The sequence below is a fragment of the Eumetopias jubatus genome, unplaced genomic scaffold, assembly GCF_037043125.1.
Source record: "Eumetopias jubatus isolate StellerSeaLion01/CBP00866 unplaced genomic scaffold, mEumJub1_p1.0 scaffold_10, whole genome shotgun sequence".
Lineage (NCBI taxonomy): Eukaryota > Metazoa > Chordata > Mammalia > Carnivora > Otariidae > Eumetopias > Eumetopias jubatus.
In genome coordinates this window covers 48,059,448-48,079,220 of record NW_028274816.1, presented here as the reverse complement: position 1 = coordinate 48,079,220, position 19,773 = coordinate 48,059,448, and the positions used below count along the sequence as shown (strand labels likewise).

The window sequence follows — 19,773 nt, the reverse complement described above, 5'->3', positions numbered from 1 at the left end:
CTATTTCGTGGCTGGCTCCCTGTGGATGCCTCTGAGGACTGTGAGAGTAAGGTTTTGAAGGTGACTAGTGAGCATGTGCAGAAAGCCGGTTGACTCAGTGGGACTGGGAGAAGGCACGCAAACTTGAGCAATCAGCACAACCCAAGGGAAAGCAAATGGGAGGCAGTCAGAACTTGGTCTGGCTTTGCAGGATCAAGAGGAGGCGTATCATCTTAAAAAGCACCACACCCCCCAAGGGAGTAAGAAGTATGGAACAGGTGTATCCATAGAAAAGGTCTGAGAAAGCCTCACAATCCCTAACAAAGCTGATGGAAGGTATTTCTCACCTGAAGTCAGTCAGTAAGACTGGATAAGGTGAGTGCTTCTACAAATGCGAACACAATGCAAGACTTCAAGGAACATGAAAAATCAAGGAAACAGAATACTACTGAAGGAACACAATAATTTTCCAAGAACTGACCCAAAGAAAGGATATCTGTGATTTGTTTGATAAGGAATTCAAAATAGTTGTTTAGGGGTACCTGGGTGGCTTAGTTGGTTAAGCATCTGCCTTTGGCTCAGGTCATGATCTCAGGGTCCTGGGATTGAGCCCCATGTCAGGCTCCCTGCTCTGCGGGATGTCTGCTTCTACCGCTCCCTCTGCTCCTCCCTGCTTCACTCATTCTCTCTCTCTCAAATAAACAAAATAGTTGCTTATAGGAAGCTCAGTGAGCAACAAGAAAAGACAGAAGGACAATTCAATAAATCAGGGAAAAATATACACAAAACCAGAAATTTAACAGAGAGATAGAAGTCATTAAAAAGTACCAAAAATAAATTCTGGAGCTGAAGAATACAAGGAATGAAATGAAAAATGCAATACAGAGCATCAACAACAGACTGGATCAAGTGGAATAAAGAATGACAAAGAGTGAAAAAAGCCTAAGTGAACGATGGGATACCATAAAGATAAACCACGCATCGGTAGAGTCCCTGAAAGGGGAGAAAGGGGGATAAGCTATATTTACATCAGACAAAATAGCCTTTAAGTAAAAAACTGTAATGAGACGAAGATGGTCATTATATAACAATAAAGGGGTCAATTCACCAACAGAATATAAAAATTGTAAACATACATGCACTCAATATTGCAGCACCTAAATATATTAAGCATGTACTAAGATCTGAAGGGAGAAATGGACAATACAGTAATAGTAGGGGACTTCAATATCTCACCTTCAACAATGGATAGATCGTCTCGATAGAAAATCAGTAAGGAAGGGGCGCCTGGGTGGCTCAGTCGTTAAGCGTCTGCCTTCGGCTCAGGTCATGATTCCAGGTCCTGGGATCGAGCCCTGCAACGGGCTCCCTGCTCCGCGGGAAGCCTGCTTCTCCCTCTCCCACTCCCCCTGCTTGTGTTCCCTCTCTCGCTGTGTCTCTCTCTGTCAAATAAATAAATAAAATATTTAAAAAAAAAAAAAGAAAATCAATAAGGAAAACATTGGACTTGAACTATATACTTTAGACCAAATGGAACTAGCAGACATATACAGAACATTCCATCCAATAGCAGCAGAATACACATTCTTCTCAGGGGCACACAGAATATTCTCCAGGATAAATTCTTTGTTAGGCCACAAAACAAGTCTTAGAAAATTTAAGAAGACTGAAATCATAACAAGTATCTTTTCTGACCACAATGTTATAAAAGTAGAAATTGATTACCAAAAAAACCCTGGGTAATTCACAAATATGTGGATATTAAACAACATGCTCCTGAACAACCAATGCGTCAAACAAGAAATCACAAGAAAAATAAAAAAAAAAAACTTGAGAAAAATGAAAATGGAAATACAACATACCAAAACTTATGGGAGGCAGCAGAAACATCTAAGAGGGAAGTTTATAGAGATAAATACCTACATTAAGAAAAAAGAAAAATCTTGGGGCGCCTGGGTGGCTCTGTTGGTTATGCGTCTGCCTTCGGCTCAGGTCATGATCCCAAGGTCCCGGGTTTGGGCCCTGCATCGGGCTCCTGCTCAGTGGGGAGCCTGCTTTTCCCTCTCCCTCTTGCTGCTCCCCGGCTTGTGCTCTCTCTCTGACAAATGAATAAATGAAATCTTAAAAAAAGAAAAATCTCAAACAACCAGGATTTACACATCAAGGAACTAAAAAAAAGAAGAAAACTAATCCCAAAGTTAGTAGAAGGAAGGAAATAACAAAGATCAGAGCAGAAACAAAAAAGATACCAGAAAAACAATAGAAAAATCAACAAAACTAAGAACTTTTTTTTTTTAAAGATTTTATTTGTTTATTTGACAGAGAGAGAGAGAGATAGCGAGAGCAGGAACACAAGCAGGGGGGGTGGGAGAGGGAGAAGCAGGCCTCCCGCCGAGCAGGGAGCCCGATGCGGGGCTCGATCCCAGGACCCTGGGATCATGACCTGAGCCGAAGGCAGACGCTTAACGACTGAGCCACCCAGGCGCCCCAAAACTAAGAACTTTTTAAAAAAAAGATAAAATTGACAAAACTTTAGGTAGACTAAGAAAACAAGAAGACTCAAATAAAAAAATGGAAAAGGAGACTTTACAACTGATAATACAGAAATACAAAGGACTATAAGAGCCTACTATGAACAATTGTATACCACCATATTGAACAACCTAGAAGAAATGGGTAAGTTCCTAGAAACAGACAACCTACCCACACTGAATCATGAAGACATGGAAAATCTGAACAGACTGATGACAAGTAAGGAGACTGAATCAGTAATAAGAAACCTCCCACCAAAGAAAAGTCCAGGACCAGATGGTTTCACTGGTGAATTCTAGCAGACAGTTAAAGAACTAATACCAATCCTTCTCAAACTCTTCCAAAAAATTAAAGAGAGGGGAATATTCTCAAATTCAGTTTACAAAGCCAGCACTTGATACCAAAGGCAGATAAGTACACTAGAAGAAAAGCAAACTACAGACTACTATCCCTGATGAATGTAGATGCAAAAGTCTCAACAAAATATTAGCAAACTGAATTCAACGGCTCATTAAAAGGACCATACACTATGATCGAGTGGGATTTAGCCCTGGGATGCATGGATGACTCAATATATGTAAATCAATAAATGTGATACACCACATTAACAAAATAAAAAGAGAACAATGAGGGGATCATCCCAATACATTTTTTCACAGAAATGGAGAAAACAATCCTAAAATTGGTATGGAACAACAAAAGAACCAGGACAGCCAAAGTCATACTGAAAAAGAACACAGCTGAAGGCATCACGCTTCCTGATTTCAAACTCTGTCACAAAGCTATAATAATCAAAACAGCATGGTATTGGCATAAAAACAGACATACAGGTCAATGAAACAAAACAGATAGCCTAGAAATAAACCTGTCCATATACTGTCAATTAATTTTTGACAAAGGAGCCAACAATTTATCAGGAGGAAAGGACAGTCTCTTCAATGAATGGTGCTGGGGAAACTGGACAGCAACATGCAGAAGAGTTCAACTAGAACCCTATCTTACACCATACACATGATCTCAAGTGGATTAAAGACGTGAACATGAGACGTGAAACTGTAAAAACTCCTGGAAGAGAACATAGGGGTAAGTTCCTTGACATTAATCTTGGCAATGATTTTTGGGATTGGACACCAAAGGCAAAGGCAACAATAGCGAAATAAACAAGTGGGACTGCATCGAACAGAAAGGCTTCTTCATAGCAAAGGAAACTATCAACAAAATAAAAAGGAAACCTATGAGACAGGAGAAAATATTTGCAAATCACATATCTGATAAGGGGTTAAACTCCAAAACATGTAACGAACTCATATTACTCCATAGCAAAAACAAAGAACTGCCACAAAGACCCAATTTAAAAATGGTTAAAAGACCTGAATAGATATTTTTTTCAAAGAAGACACGCAAATGGCCAAGGGTACATGAAAAGGTGCTCATCACTCATCAACAGGGACATACAAATCGAAGCCAGCGTGAGATAACACCTCACACCTGTTAGAATGGCTATTATTAAAAAGACAAGAAATAACCAATGCTGGTAAGGATGTAGAGAAAAGGGAACCCTGTGCACTGTTGGTGGAAATGGAAACTGGTACAGCCACTGTGGAAACAGTATCAAAGTTCCTTAAGAAATTAAAAATAGAACTATCATATGATCCCAGCAACCTCATTTCTGGGTATATATATCCAAAGGAAATTAAATCACCATCTTGAACAGGTATCTGTATTCCCATGTTCACTGTAGCACTATTCAGAATAGTCAAGGTATGGAAACAACCTAAGTGCCCACAGACAGGTAAATGGATAAAGAAAATGTGGTGTGCGTGCACGCACACACGCACAGAGGAGTATCAGCCAGCCTTTAAAAAGAAGTAAGCCTTCCATTTGTGACAACATGGGTGATTCTGGAGGGCACTGTGCTAACTGAAATAAGCCAGAAAAAGAAAGACAAGTACTGCATGGCATCACGTATGGAATCTAAAAAAGCTCAGAGGAGCAGAGAGAATGGCAGTTGCCAAGGGCTGATGGGGGTGGTGGGCTGGGAATGGGGAGATGTTGGTCCAAGGGTCCAAACTTCCAGTTAGAAGATGAACAAAGTTCTGGGATTCTAATTTACAGCATAGTGACTAGAGTTGACAATACTGCCTGAAAGTTGCTAAATTTTATTTTATTTTTAAAAGCCTTTTGATTTTTATTTTATTTTTTTTTTTATAAGAGACAGAGAGAGAGAAGCAGAGGGAGAAGCAGGCTCCCCACTGAGCAGGGAGCCCGAGGAGAGACTCGATCCCAGGACCCCGGGATCACGACCCGAGCCGAAGGCAGACGCTTAACCATCTGAGCCACCCAGGCTCCCTGAGAGTAAATTTTATATATTCTTGCCACACAAATACACACACACGCAAAGGTAATTATGTGAGGTGATGGAGGTATTAACCGTCCTTATCATGGTAATCATTTCACAATACATACGTGAATCAAATCATATCGTATACCTTAAACTTATACACTATATGTCAATTTTATCTCAATAAAGCTGGGAAAAAAGGTTACCTGGGCTTGATTTCAGAGTTCAGGATGTTCAACTGGTTCTGGCAGTGAGACAGCCCCTCCAACTGGGGGGTGGGGGAGGGGGTGGCAGTGAAGCTGATGGTACTTTCCAGCACTGTCTGGACACCCCTGCCCCGCTCCAGCTTCCTACTGTGCAGAAGCTATGCTAATGTGGTGGGCTCTTGCTCCTGCAGCATGTAATAGTATGTTCTTGACATAAAGAGTTCCAACAGGTACCTCCCGATTCCTCAACTTCTCAATTGTAGGGGAGGTAGCTGGGCCCTGTGGCATGCCTGTTCTTGAGTATTTTCTTGAGGGTCATTTCTGCAAACCCAGGCTACAGCCCGCTTCTTCAGATCTTCCAACTGTTAACCACTTTTGGAAGCCATCAATATTTCAGTATTCAGTATACGCAGTATCTCTAGAAAATAATAGCTTAAAACACAACCTCAGTATCATCATCACACCTAAAAAATTAACAATAATTCCTTAACATAATAAAATATTCAGTGTTTAAATTTCCAACTGTCTCATAAATGCCAATAAAACAGTTTGCTTCAAGGGCGCCTGGGTGGCTCAGTGGGTTAAGCATCTGCCTTTGGCTCAGGTCATGATCTCAGGGTCCTGGGATCAAGCCCTGCATTGGGCTCCCTGCTCAGCCTCCCTCTCCTATGCTCTCTCTCTAATAAATAAGTAAAATCTTGAAAAAAAAAAAAGTTTGCCTCACAATGTCCACAATAGCCGAACTATGGAAAGAGTCCAGATGTCCATCAACAGATGAATGGATAAAGAAGATGTGGTGTATATACAATGGAATACTATGCAGCCATCAAAAAATGAAATCTTGCCAACAACGTGGATGGAACTAGAGGGTATTACGCTAAGTGAAATAAATCAATCAGAGAAAGACAATTATATGATCTCACTCATATGTGGAATTTAAGAAACAAAAAGGATCATAGCAGAAGGGAGGGAAAAATAAAACAAGACGAAATCAGAGAGGGAGACAAATCATAAAAGAATCATAGGAAACAAACTGAGGGTTCCTGGAGTGGAGGGGGTTGGAGGGATGGGGTAACTGGGTGATGGGCATTAAGGAGGGCACTTGCTGTAATGAGCAATGAGTATTATATAAGACTGATGAATCACTAAACTCTACCTCTGAAACTAGTAAAACATTTGTTAATTGAATTTAACTTAAATGTTAACTGAATTTAACTTTATTGAACTTAAAAATAATTTTTTAAAAAAAATTTTTAAAAAGTTTGCTTCATTTAGGATCCAAATATTTACCTTTTTAAAAAGATTTTATTTATTTGAGAGAGAGCGTGAGCAGGGGGAGAGAGAAGCAGGCTCCCCATGGAGCAGGGAGCCCAATGCGGGGCTCGATCCTAGGACCCTGGGATCATGACGTGAGCTGAAGGCAGACATTTAACTGACTGAGCCACCCAGGGAACCCCCAAATATACACCTCTTAAATCTCTTTTAATCTATATGGTCTTCCCCTAATACCCTCCCTCCTTTTTTCCTGCATTGAGAGTGCATTTATTGAAGAAAATGGGTCATTTTTCTTGTAGAGTTTTCCAGAATCTAGTCTTTTCCAACTGCTTCCTATGATGCAGTTTAACATGTTCCACTGTCCTCTATAATTCCTGTGAATCAGAAGTTGAATCTAGAAGCCTGATCAGATTCAGGTTTATTTTGGCAAAACTTTTCATGAGTGGTTATGAGTACTTCCGTCTGGAGGCACATACTATTCAGCTGTCTCTCTTTAGTGATGTCTGCTGCCACCAACATCATGTTTCAATTCATTAGGGGTTGCAAAATGCTGATGTTTTAATTATTTCTCTTCTTCATTTATTAGCTGGAATACCAGGGTTTTGTTTGTTTAGAGAGACGTGTTTAATTGTAAAGTTTGGCACACTCCAGCACCAGGTATGGCCTTAAGTCAAAGCAGCAGGATTTGAATACTATGCAGCGACTCCCATGCAGCCTTACACGGCGAAGAGGATGAAAAAGGCGACCATCAAACAGAAGAGCCCCATGGCCTCAGACAGGGCAAAGCCCAGAATGGCAAACGAGAGCTGCTGCTTGAGACAGATTCCTGGCACAGCCAGGAACATTGTTCCAATGCCAGCCCCCCTGAACCAGCCGCACCAGCTGTGGCAGCCCCAGGAGACACCACCAGTCTGGAACGTGCGTCAGGCCACCTGGCATGGGGAACTGCTGCAGGATGGCTGTTTAGATGGGATCTCTGGCCTACTCAAGGAGGCAGACATAGGCCTGATTAGACCCCCTGGTACAACAGTGGACGAGAGCCGGAAGGATGAGTACTGTCCCAGGGGTCTGCATTTTCAGTCTGCACTCCCACTGCCCCTGCTCCGGCCACAGTGCTTGCCCTGCTCAAGGTGACTGGAATACCAGATTCGTTTTTTTTTTTTTTTAATTTTATTTATTTATTTGAGAGAGAGAGAGAGAGCACATGAGCAGGGGGAGAGGGACAGAGAAAGAATCTCAAGCAGACTCTGTGCTGAGACTGTGACTTGAGCCAAAACCCAGAATCAGACACTTAACCAACTGAACCATCCAGGCACCCCTGGATATTTTTTTCAAGGTAATGTAAAAACTTATTGCAAAGCTACACTGAAACCTGTAAAATGTTGGCTCACGTTGAATTGAAAATAACGAAATACAGGTGTGATACTAGGTCCAACTTCACTAGACCCAAATTCCTATTAAGTCTCTACTTCCTATGCCTTGGGAGGTTTCCATTTTCTGCACTGAACCCTCTGATACAGATGCACTAAAAGGACACCCACAGCCCCACGAACCAGCAGATGGCTGCAAGTGGCAGTGTCCTCACTCATAAAACAGGGGTCATAACAAAATCTATGGCTTGAGTTGTTAGAAGGCCAGAGAATAGGCAGGTAAGGTGCTCAGCGGGGTAGCTTCAGAGTAGTTTTATAGCCTGCAGCTATACCCTAAGGGGGAGTGAGGAAGAAAGTCCTGTACTCAACTGAAAGAGGAGAGGTGGATGAGAAATGGTCTTGTAGCAGTCTCCTGCAAAAGAGATGGATGAGAAACTGCCTCACAGCAGCTCTTTACAAGACCGTCCGTCTCCCTTTGTTTCGGAAGGAATCCCCAGGCCTTCTGCCAAAGTTCGGGCCAGACCACGGCTAAGTTTTCCCTACGTGGCTTATGGGGAGATGTGTAAGGCTGTCACGGTGCCATGGAAGAACCATTCATCCTAGAGCCCCCCCTCCCCCCCACAGGTCACTTGCCAATGACGAAAAGGGAAAACATCTTTCTGGAGGAGATAGCTGGTGGCCATCCCCGTTCCCAGGGATCTGACTTGGCCATCACTATTGGGGCAACCTGGCATCAGGTACCTCCTGACAGGAAGCAATAAGGAAGATACACAAGAAAGATTCTTATAAAAAGTACTTCACCTGTACCTAATCAGGCCTTTAGAGCAAACTTCCAGTTTTTAAGAACTACAGATCGGGACACCTGGGTGGCTTAGTTGGTTAAGCGTCTGCCTTCGGCTCAGGTCATAATCCCAGGGTCCTGGGGTTGAGTCCCGCATCGGGCTCCTTGCTCAGCAGGGAGCCTGCTTCTCCCTCTGCCTGCCACTACCCCTGCTGTGCACTCATTCTTGCTCTCTCAAATAAATAAATAAATAAATAAATAAATAAATAAATAAATAAAATCTTAAAAAAACCAAAACACACACTACAGAAGATGGCAGAAGCAGCTAAATGACACCATGAGAAAGCAATCAGGCAAATCCGGAGTGGGGGACACTCTACAGGACAGTTGTTGGCCTGGCCTCTTAAAAAAACCCATCTTCTAAGAGCAGGTGGAGCAGGGAGGCTACTGTAGAATTTAAGAAACACTAGAGACCTAAAAAACCAAAGCAGAACTTGAACCTTGATTGGATCCTGGTACAAAACACAGCCAACAGTATAGAAGACTTTTGGGGTACAATTTGGGAAATCTGAGTATCAGACATTAGGGAATTAATGTCAGTCTTTCTTAGAAGTGATAATGGTATGAAGGAACATGTCATTTTTCAGAGATACAGACTTAAGTATTTAGGAGTGAAGTGTCTAGATGTTTGGAAACTACAGTTGACTCTTGAATGAGACATGTTTGAATTGCATGGGTCCACTTACCCACAGATGTTTCCCAATCCACACACATGCAGTGCTGTAAATGTATTTTCTCTTATGATTTTAATAACATTTTCTTTTCTCTAGCTTACCTTATTGTAAGAACAGTATATAATACATATAACATAGAAAATAACCAAGTGTTAATCAACTGTTATCAGTAAGGCTTCCACTCAGCAGTAGAAGCTACTAGTGGTTAAGTCTGTGGGGAGCCAAGTTATATGCGGATTTTTTTAAATACATGGATGGTTGGCACCCCGAACCCTCACTTTGCTCGAGGGCCAACTGTACTTTTAAATGGTTTAGTAAAAAATACGTGTACACACCAAGTAAATATGACACAATATTAACAATTGTTAAACCGAGGTGGTAGGCTAACAGCAATTGTACTCATTGTCCAGTTTTTCTGAAAGCTTGAGATTTTCCATAATAAAATGCTGTAAGAGGGAACGTGCATTTTTAAAAATCCCTGCCCTCACAGAAATTACCTTCTGGTGTGTGTCAGGGCAATGATCAAGGGCGAATTAGTAAAATACAGGGCATATTGGTGGTCAAGCACTTAAGAAACAAAAGGAGCGAAGGGCTGCAAACGTGTGTATGGGAGCCGAGATGGTAGGTCGAGGGGTCAGGGAAGGCCCGAGTTATATCTGAAGAAGACCTAAAGAGAGAGCCAAGTGGGTCTCTGGTGGAAAGGCATTCCAGGCAGGGTGAAGAGCAAATGCAAAGGCCTCCAGGTTGCAGACAGCCTGGTGTATGTCGACGCTTCATTTGCTCATCCCGTTCCTGTCACCTTGAAAGGCCAGCATGGCAGGAACCGTGGGAGCAAACAAGAAGTGGTAGATCAGAGAAGAGGAGAGCCCTATCAAATCGTTACCAAATCAAATACATATAAAGTACATATTTGTAAATACTTGTAGATATATGGGCAGTCTCTGCGGGGGAATGCCCGGGAAACTGCTAATGGTGGCAGCCTCTGGGCAGAATTGGGCATCTGGGATCTGAGTAAGTCCCCTACATCTTTTCACTAGACTTCCTGTTTTGAAAATTTCACCATGTTGAAGTTCTTTCTTACAGCCAATGCATTACATAAGCTTCTAGTTTCTCAAAGTCCCTGGGCATCCATGAGGGTCCTCTGCTTAGAGCCCTTCCTCCTCATAGGCAGATATTTCAGAAGATTCCTCCCCAGGGCCACCGTCCTTCAATACAAGAATCATCTCTGCTTATCTGAATGTGCTCTGGATAAGTCTGTCTCTCAACCATTTGAGTGGTCTTGAGGAAACACCAATCCAGCCACAACCTGGTGCTCTAGCTAGTTATGCTGACCAGTCTGGTGGATGATATTCTGGACTACCATTGTGTGGCAATTTCTCTGGGAGCAGCAAGAAAATTTGGCCTACTTAAAGGACTTTCTAATCATCACCATAACATTTAAGAGGAGGCCCAGAACAGAGGGAGAAATTACACATTGTGCAGAAAACTGCTTATTAGGGGCTCCTGGGTGGCTCACTCGGTTAAGCATCTGCCTTCAGCTCAGGTCATGATCCCAGGGTCCTGGGATCGAGCCCCGCATCCGGTTCTCTGCTCAGTGGGGAACCTGCTTCTCCTTCTTCCTCTGCCTGCTGCTTGCCTACTTGTGCTGTCAAATTAATAAATCTTAAAAAAAAAAAAAAATCCTGCTTATTAGATATTAAAAATTTATCATTAATTTCTTAGATGTAATAATGGTAGTGTAATTATGTGTAAAATAAACCTGTAACTCTAAGAGACACATATACTTCCTTATTTCTGGATAACATATGATCCCCAGAATTGCTTTAAAATCACCTAGAGGGGGAGGGGAATAATTAGAGGTGAAACTGGTCATTTGTTGGTAACTGTTCAAGCTAGGTGATGGGTATATAGGAATTTTTATTATACTATGTTCATGTGGTTCAAAAATTACATAAGAAAAGTTTTTTGAAATTGTATAGATAATAAAGGGGAACATACAGATAAATTTTAGCACATCCAGGGGCTTGAGGCTATTTTGTATCACTCACTCTATTGTCTGGTATAGAGAAGGTGGTCAGTTTAATAACATAAAACTTAAACAAAACAGAAAAAACCAGTCACCTTGAAGCCCCTCTTACTGGTCAAGGTATTGATTCCCACCACAGCTTCTTGCCCGATCACCTGGCTCTTTTACACATACGCAGTCTTACACTTTTCCAACGAGTATTTATTATTAGTTAAGCCATGATTCAGAATCCCAGGGTGGGGATCACTGTGCACCCAGGTCCCCCTTCACCTCCCTGGGAGAAGGAGGGAGGACAGAGGAGAGGTGGGTGAAGCCAGTTCAGATCTTCCCAGGAAATGTGCCTTCTGCCCGCCGGTCGTCCCAGGCTGAAACCTGTGGAAAGACAGCCAGTGTTACCCCCTTCCTCTGTGGGGAAACCAGATGGGTGAACTCTGTCTTCCTCACTTTGCCCACCTGTTCAGTCTGTCAACAAGGAAGCCCAGTACTGCCACTGTTCCAGGAGCGGGGGAATCAGTAGTGACCCAGAAAGACAAGAATTACTGTTCAGAATGAACTGAGCCACTGAGGGGGTAGGGGGTTGTTGGGGGGGGGGGGGCGAGTAACAGGCAGAAAAATCCCACTTCGCTGCAGGGCTGTCCCTGGGGAGACCCAGGACAGAGACTCAAGAGTGTGTGGCTGTGCCCTGTCTCAGGAACCCCAGAGTCAACATTCAATGATGTACGGCAGGAGAGAGGAAAGAAAAAATACTAGACAGCTGTCGGGGGGGGGGGGGGGAAGAGGCTGATCTATGCTCTGGCATGAAGAGATCTCCAAGATATATAGTAAAGTGCAAAAAGATGCAAAACTGAATAGACCCCTGCCCCATCACTTCCTAGCTGTGTGACCCTGGGCAAATTTCTCAACCTTTCAGGGCCTGAGTTTTTCATCATGTAAAATGAGGGTAGTGATGATAGTACCCATCTCGTCCCGTTTTTCAGCAAGTCTGCCCTCATAAGCTATGAAGTGCTTACAAAGCAGCTGGGCCACGGTTAAGTGCCTATTTACACACATATGTACAGACATGCACACACACAGACCGTATCACGAATTCTACTTTTGAAAAACACATATATAAACCGGGCCACACTAGATAGATTATCCTGCCACTTGCCTTTTCCCCAAGTCTTAGAGTGCTTTCCGTATTCTGTCACAGAGGTCAAGATAAATGTACCATCATTTGCGGTGCCTGGGCGGCTCAGTCGTTAAGCGTCTGCCTTCGGCTCAGGTCATGATCCCAGGGTCCTGGGATCGAGCCCCACGTCAGGCTCCCGGCTCCGCGGGAAGCCTGCTCCTCCCTCTCCCACTCCCCCTGCTTGTGTTCCCTCTCTCTGTCAAATAAATAAATAACATCTTTAAAAAAATGTACCATCATTTATCTAACTTGGGTTGTTTCTGAATGCTCCTCATTACAAACAACTCTGCTATGGACACATCCTTGTATACAAGCATCTTTGTAGGATGACTGTATGTAAAACTGCCACGTCTGGAGAGGTTTTTTTTCCATTTTGACAGATCCTGCCAAAATGACCTCAATTTATAGTACCACTAACATTTAGCACAGTCAACCTTTATAATTCTTGCACCAGACTGCAAGGTAGAATTGAGCATCTCTGCTGTTTGAGTTGTGTTGTCCTGATGACTTGAATGGGGATGGACATCTTTTCAAAAATGCCTGGATTCCCCCGCACTGGACTTGTACTGTCCATAGTCCACAGTTTTCTATGTGTGAAATTTCTCATTCGCTGGATTTACCTCTCTGTCTCTTTTTAAAGAGTCAGGCTGGTCTGATCCAAATTTCCCTTTGCCCAATAATCCCACTTCATGGAATGGAAACTCTAGAAACCATTCAAATAGAGGGGAAAATATTTCTTTTTTTAAAAAAAAGATTTTATTTATTTATTTGACAGAGAGAGACACAGCGAGAGAGGGAACACAAGCAGGGAGGAGTGGGGGAGGGAGAGCAGGCTTCCCGCTGAGCAGGGAGACCGACTCGGGGCTCGATTCCAGGACCCCAGGACCATGACCTGAGCCGAAGGCAGACGCTTAACGACTGAGCCATCCAGGCGCCCCGGGGAACACATTTCTTGCAATGAAATTGTACACTGCAGTGTCATTTAAAAAAGTGAAAAAAAGGGGCGCCTGCGTGGTTCAGTCAGTTAAGTGTTCGACTCTTGGTTTTAACTCAGGTCATGATCCCAGGGTCCTGGGATCAAGCCTCACATCAGGCTCCCTGCTAGGAGCTAAGCAGGGAGTTGGTTTCTACCTCTGCCCCTCCCCCTGCTCATGTTCTCGCTCTCTCAAATAAATAAAATCTTAAAAAAGGGCGCCTGGGTGGCTCAGTTGGTTAAGCAACCGCCTTCGGCTCAGGTCATGATCCTGGAGTCCCGGGATCGCGTCCCACCTCGGGCTCTCTGCTCAGCAGGGAGTCTGCTTCTCCCTCTGACCCTCTTCCCTCTCGTGCTGTCTCTCATTCTCTCTCTCTCAAATAAATAAATAAATAAAATCTTAAAAAAATTTTTTTTTATTCTTACTTCACCAAGTTTTTGAAATAAAGAAGCCAGGGCAGCCAGTATAAAGGGGGCTTTGCAGAATACATTTATAAGCCCTAACAAAGGGGACATTGCTGGCACCTGAGGGTAGGAACCACACAATCTGATGCTCCCAAGGCGAGGGCAGACCCAGGTCACAGAGAATGGGGTGTAGGGCCAGCACTGGGACTGGAAGCATGCTTCCTGGCACCCTGTCTAGCACAAACCTGATGCAGGCTCTGAGGCTGGAGGAGGGATGCTATGTACTTAACAACAGGTTACTCAAGATCACCCAGGGATAAGGGGAAATCCTGGAAGGGCAGAGGGCACTCAAAGACACTTGAGACAGTGTGGCTCGGGGGGGGTGGGGGTGGGGAGGAAAACCAGGCAAGCTGAGGGAGACTGCATTAAGGCAATCTGTTCTCAAGAAATAAGCCCCAAAGGCATACATCAAGGATGCTTCAAATATACTGGAAAAAATAGAACATCATCTCCATCAAAAGCGAATCAGTTAAATAAAAGCATATGAAAGTTACTAAAACAAGTAAGGCAGACCTATATGCATTATTGTAAGAAAGGCTTCAAGACACACTGATAAGTCAAAGTAGTCAAAGACTATATAGTATGACCCACCCATACACAGAAAACTCCACAGGTCTCTGTATGATTAATTTATACAGAGAAAAAAGCTAACAGCAGTTACCTCAGGGAAGGGGAGCTGGGGAGCACAAGAGGGCTCCTACTTTTATTTTACTGTACTGCTTACTTTTTTTTTTTTTTTAAGACTTATTTATTTGAAAGAGAGACAGAGCAAGAGAGCCCGCCTGAATGGGAGGAGGGGGAGAGGGAGAGAAAGAATCTCTAGCAGATTCCCTGCTGAGCGCATGTCTGGGCTCCATCTCATGACCCTGAGATCATGACCTGATCCGAAATCAAGAGTCGGATGCTTAACTGATTGAGCCACCCAGGCACCCGTTTTTTGTTTTTTAAATGAGTACTATGCCTTGTAGTAGAATCATATTTTGATTCTAAGACACAAGGGCTTTACATTTTAACATCTCTGAAATTAGCATGCTGGTTACGTTCACTTCCGGCATTTTATTTGACCATCTCTCCATGTTTCTTATAGTCAGTGGGATCTTTACTTTGAAGAAACAGTACAATGTTAAACATAAATTCCTTATTTGAAAAAGTGTATGACAGAGTATTAAATGGTGACAAAAGCTCTGGTCAGATCAGGGCTAAACTAACTGCCTTATTGGGTCTGCGTCTTCTAGAGATGCACACTGAAGTAGGTAGGGATGAAAACACATGCTTGGGATTTGCTTCAGAACACTTGAGCAAAGAAGAAAAGGGGACAGATGAAGGGAATGTGGAACAATCTTGAAACTATTCAATTTGGGTAGTGGGTATAATTGGGGGTCACTGAATCATTCTATTTTTATGTATAATCTGAAAATGTGCATAATAAAAAGGCAGAGAACTGCACAAGATGGTGAGCCCCACAGGGATGGGGAGCCGGCACTGTGTATATATTTGTGGAGTGCATGGGCGAGAGGGACGTGGTGAGGAGAGGGCCCCGGTCGCCCTGGCTGAGAGCCTTGACTGGTTGAGAGTACCGGTGAAAAGAGAGAAGGGAGGCAATTCCAGAAAGAAGACAAGGCCGAGTCCCAGGGATGGTGCAATGTCCTGTCCTCCCTCTGCCTCTCCCAGATGAACCCCCTCCAAGCTACTATACTTCTCTCTGCTAAGACCCCACCCCAGCGTCCCAAGGGCCCCAGGAGGTGGCACGTACCCAGGATATGGGGCAGAGGGACTTGTACACACGACGGTACCATTCGCACACGGAGACATCACCCCCTTTAGCAGTCATTGCCTTCTCACAGCGGTGGAAGTCTGTGGAGAGAGTGGTTCGGGGTCAGCCCGGGCCAAGGGCTGGAACACATTTTTTATCAAAACTCGCAGAAATTGTCTTTACTTCACAACCAGTTACATACACACATACACCCACAAAACAAGGAATGTCTATTTCTACAGATGTACCGAAAAGGGCTAGACAGGCCTTGCTAAGTTGATTTTGTAACCCCTAGACAACTACTGTTTGATTTGAGAATTCTGGGGTCTGGAATGAGGCGGCAACATGAGGGACATATATGGGGATTATGAAGTCCAAAACCAGGGCAAGGGAAGGGGAAGATGATCTTGGGGCTAAGATGCTGCCATCCTACAGAGGAGGACAGGAGGGGGATTATCTTTTTTTTAAGTAGGCAATTAATTAAAAAAAAGAAAATTACTCCAGGTATTCCACTCCTGGGCACATGCTCTACACAGAAAAGCATTCGCATGGACATCAAATTACATTTAAGAGAACATTTATAGCATAGTCATTCATAAAAGCCCCAAACTGGAAAGCACACAAGTGTCTGGGAATACATTAAGGAAAACTGCACACAATGAAAATGAGCAAACTACACACCACAGCAAGGATGAATCTTCACAACTGCTGAATGAAGAAACCCACACAAAAGAGAATATATACAATATTTGTCAAGTTCATCAAGAGGCAAACCTAAAAGCAGTGATAAAACCAAAATGTGACTGCCTTAAGCTGACAGGGTAGCATCTCTGGTGCAGAGAGTAGGATGTTGTGTTTATGACAGGGCGTGCAGAAGGCAAAGAAGCTCAGAATGCTGACAGGATCTAATTTTCTATCCAGGTTATAGTTACACAGGGGATTCACTTAAGTATTATTCATTTAGCTGTATATTTTATGTATTTCCTGTATGTATGTTAACATGTCTCATACACACACAAATAAATCTTAAAATATATATATATATATCATTGTAGGAACCAAAGTTTGTGACCCTGGCCCAGATCTTGGATCTTGAACACAGCTGTGATGAGGGGCATGGGCCTGGCAAGGTAGAATGTTCAGACGGAAAAAAGAGGCCTGGGATGTACAGATCCCCTAGGAGTAGGCAATAGGTAAACACCTTGAAGTGTAGGACCAGGAAGAGGTTCCGCATCCCTTCGCACCCCCCGTGCCCTGCTTACCCAGGTAGTTCTGCCAGCAGTTCCTGGTCTGGTTCTGGTTGGGGAAGCGGCTGTCAAAAGGGGCGGTCTGGTAGTTCTTGATTTTGGTCTTGATGTCTTCTGCCATGGTGCTGATTCTTGGGAGGCAAAGAGAGTGGATGTTGGCAAAAGTTCTAGGGGGCCTGGGCATGGGGATGTCGGCCCACCCAGACACAGGAGAATGGAGTAGGTAGGTGTGAACAAGCCACCACTTTCTCCCTCTCAACATACACACACAGAGGTGAAGGGTGGGGCAAACCCATACATCTAAGTGTGGCAGTTACAGCGGGGCTTGGTGAAGGGGGGTTACTACTTAGCAAAATCAGGTCTTATTCATTCCAAAATAACATCAGCTAACACTCACTGAGTGCTCAGTCAAGACGAAGCACTGTTCTACACTTTACTCCTGCAGCCACTCTAAAAGGTAGGAACTATTGCTATCACTGTTTCACAGACAAGGGACCGGGTGTCTAAGTGACTTCCCAAGGTCATACAAGTGGAGGAGCTGCACCCCATCATCAGCAGAACCTACACTGGAGAGGTTCTTCATCTCTTTGGTGCCATGAACTCCTCAGGGGTCTAATGACCCTCTCTCAGAATATTTTTAAATGCATTAAAAAAAACTGCAGAGGATCACAAAGAACACCAGTTCTATATAGCTGAGGACTTACTGACTACCACAATCTTGAAGTAATCCTAAGTGGAAATGTATTCTGTGACATCTGCAACCATAATGTGATATAAGATGACCTGTGATTTTGATTGCTAATATTAGCAATCAAACCCAGCAATAGGGTTGCTGCCTCCAGTTCTAACTGAAGGAAACGCTACATTTCAATTACAGATTAAGAAAAATACAGATGTAGGGCGCCTGGGTGGCTCAGTTGGCTGGGTGACTGCCTTCGGCTCAGGTCATGATCCTGGAGTCCCGGAATCGAGTGCTGCATCCCTGCTTCTCCCTCTGACCCTCCACCCTCTCATGCTATCATTCTCTCTCTCTCAATAAATAAATAAAAATCTTTAAAAGGAAAATACAGATGTAATTTCTTCCCCATTCAAGTCCTAGCACACCTTGCATTTTATTGATTTTGCAGACCCAGAGTTAAAAACCTGTTATAAAGTCTTTTAGGAGGTGACACGCAGTTTTCACCAGGGAATGTGAAACTGCCTTTATCCTAGAGAATTCGAAGAATAATGGGGTTACAAAGAAGTGATCAGGCCAGTGTTAAATTCAAGAGATCCAAGGTAGTGGTGGGGATCTGGGGAACCACAGCGTTGTCTCTGGGGGAAAAGCGCAGACGGGTGTAGGGAGGGGGACGTAGAATACCATCGCTGGGACCCAGAAGATTTGTTCGGGGCAGTTGTTTTGCGGGGGGGGGGGGGTTGTTCAGGGATGACTCTGAGGCCTCTCCAATGTCCAAGCGGGAGGGAGGGCCAGAAACTAGGGAGCCTGCGACCCGGGCAAGCCACGGGAGGCCACGCCTGCGGCCTGGTGACTGAGGGCACTACAGTCCAAACTACAAAATCCAAACCCTGACACTGGCTAAGTAGCTTAATATCGCTGAGCTTCAGTTGCGCCACTGTCACAAAAGGATCATTACAGTCCCTACCTCATAGGACTGGAGGGAAAACAAAATGAATTAATAAAGTCACTTGAAATGTTACCTGGCATTAAAGAAGAGCTACATAATCGTTAGCTAGAGGACTACTAACAGAACAGAACCCCAGGGACCAGGGAGGCCGGACGCCGCGGGCTAGAAACTCACTTTGTTCTCGGGAAAACTAGAGTCCGGTTCCTCAATTCCCCAGGATAGGGTCCCAGCTATCCAAGCCCTCGACACTCACCTAAACACACCACAGCAGCACCTCACAGCTCAATGTGACCCTCAGCTGAAACGCCAGAGCCGGACCGGAAGCGGAATTAAGACCGGCCGGAAGTGGGGAGAAGCCGAGTAAAGGGGAGTCTTCCGCGTGGCTAGAGCGCCCTCGGGGAGGCCGTCCGCGAAGCCATTAAGGCCACGCCCATCCGGGCGAACTCCGGACTCCTATTGGGCTGAATGCCTGTTCATCATCACTCTCGGCCCAATCGTGAGCTTGCGTGGCACTTCGAAGGTCCATGGGGGGCTTGAGACGCTGGTTACCGGTTCTTATCACCTTCCTGTTTTTACCTAGGGGAGGGAATTTTGTTTCTTGGGGCTAGTTGTGGAGTGGGGCTGGGGAAGATATCCCAGCAAAAGTATCCTTATTCATGCAAGAATTACTTATTGAACGCTTACCCTGTGCCAGGTACTTCTATAAGGCTTGGGGAAGCATCACTGAACAAAACACAAGAATCCTTACCCTCTTTATGCTTATTACGGTATCAATTGTTAGGGGTTTGAAATCGAACCAGTTTTTCTCCCAGGGTCATTTGCCACATTATGAGGAATACCCAGACTCCACTCCCTGTTCATTATCTTCTTTCCCCAGGCCTCAGAAGGCACAAATTAACACAGATACGGGTTCCTGAGGACTCAAAGTCCTGCATCGTAGGAGGGGTTAAGAATAAAAGCTTGGGTCTGGCAGAAATTAGTCAATCTCGGAAAGTGACACATCTATGCTTCTAGTCACAGAGGTTGCTCTGACTCTCATACCCCACAGCTGATCTATCAAGAAATCCTGTTGGCTCTGCCTTAGCAATATATCCAGAATTTCCTCCGACATCTGGTTCAAGTCACAGGCACCTCTAGCCTGGGCTATTGCAGTAGTCCACTCCCTGGCCTCCTGGCTTCCCCACTGCCCTCCCCAATCATCCACTCAGCCAGAGGAGACCCTGTTAACACCTCAGTCAGATCACTTCCCTTTGGTCTAGAACCCTCCCCTTGGGTCTTGTCCGACTCTCAGTCAA

General features: G+C 44.2%; 1 protein-coding gene and 1 pseudogene across 1 annotated transcript; both read right to left on the bottom strand.

The window, feature by feature from the left end:
* Nucleotides 1–7,038: 7,038 nt before the first annotated feature.
* On the bottom strand, nucleotides 7,039–7,407 carry LOC148163196 (ATP synthase F(0) complex subunit C1, mitochondrial pseudogene; annotated as a pseudogene).
* Nucleotides 7,408–11,424: 4,017 nt separating this feature from the next.
* COX6B1 (cytochrome c oxidase subunit 6B1) lies at nucleotides 11,425–18,838 on the bottom strand. Its single transcript, XM_028123650.2, has 4 exons — nucleotides 18,732–18,838; nucleotides 16,869–16,984; nucleotides 15,607–15,707; nucleotides 11,425–11,616 (listed from the first exon to the last, which is right to left on the bottom strand). Exons 2-4 carry the CDS (start codon nucleotides 16,972–16,974, stop codon nucleotides 11,563–11,565), a joined length of 261 nt encoding a protein of 86 aa, XP_027979451.1. The 5' UTR covers nucleotides 16,975–16,984; nucleotides 18,732–18,838; the 3' UTR covers nucleotides 11,425–11,562.
* Between the last annotated feature and the right edge of the window lie 935 nt (nucleotides 18,839–19,773).

Excerpts from the sequence above, each read along its gene's own strand:
- COX6B1 (XM_028123650.2), bottom strand. The coding sequence starts at position 16,974 with ATGGCAGAAGACATCAAGACCAAAATCAAGAACTACCAGACCGCCCCT. Across the intron at positions 15,708-16,868 it reads CTGCTGGCAGAACTACCTGG|ACTTCCACCGCTGTGAGAAG; the intron begins GTAAGCAGGGCA and ends CTCTCTCCACAG. Across the intron at positions 11,617-15,606 it reads CCCTCTGCCCCATATCCTGG|GTTTCAGCCTGGGACGACCG; the intron begins GTACGTGCCACC and ends GTCTTTCCACAG.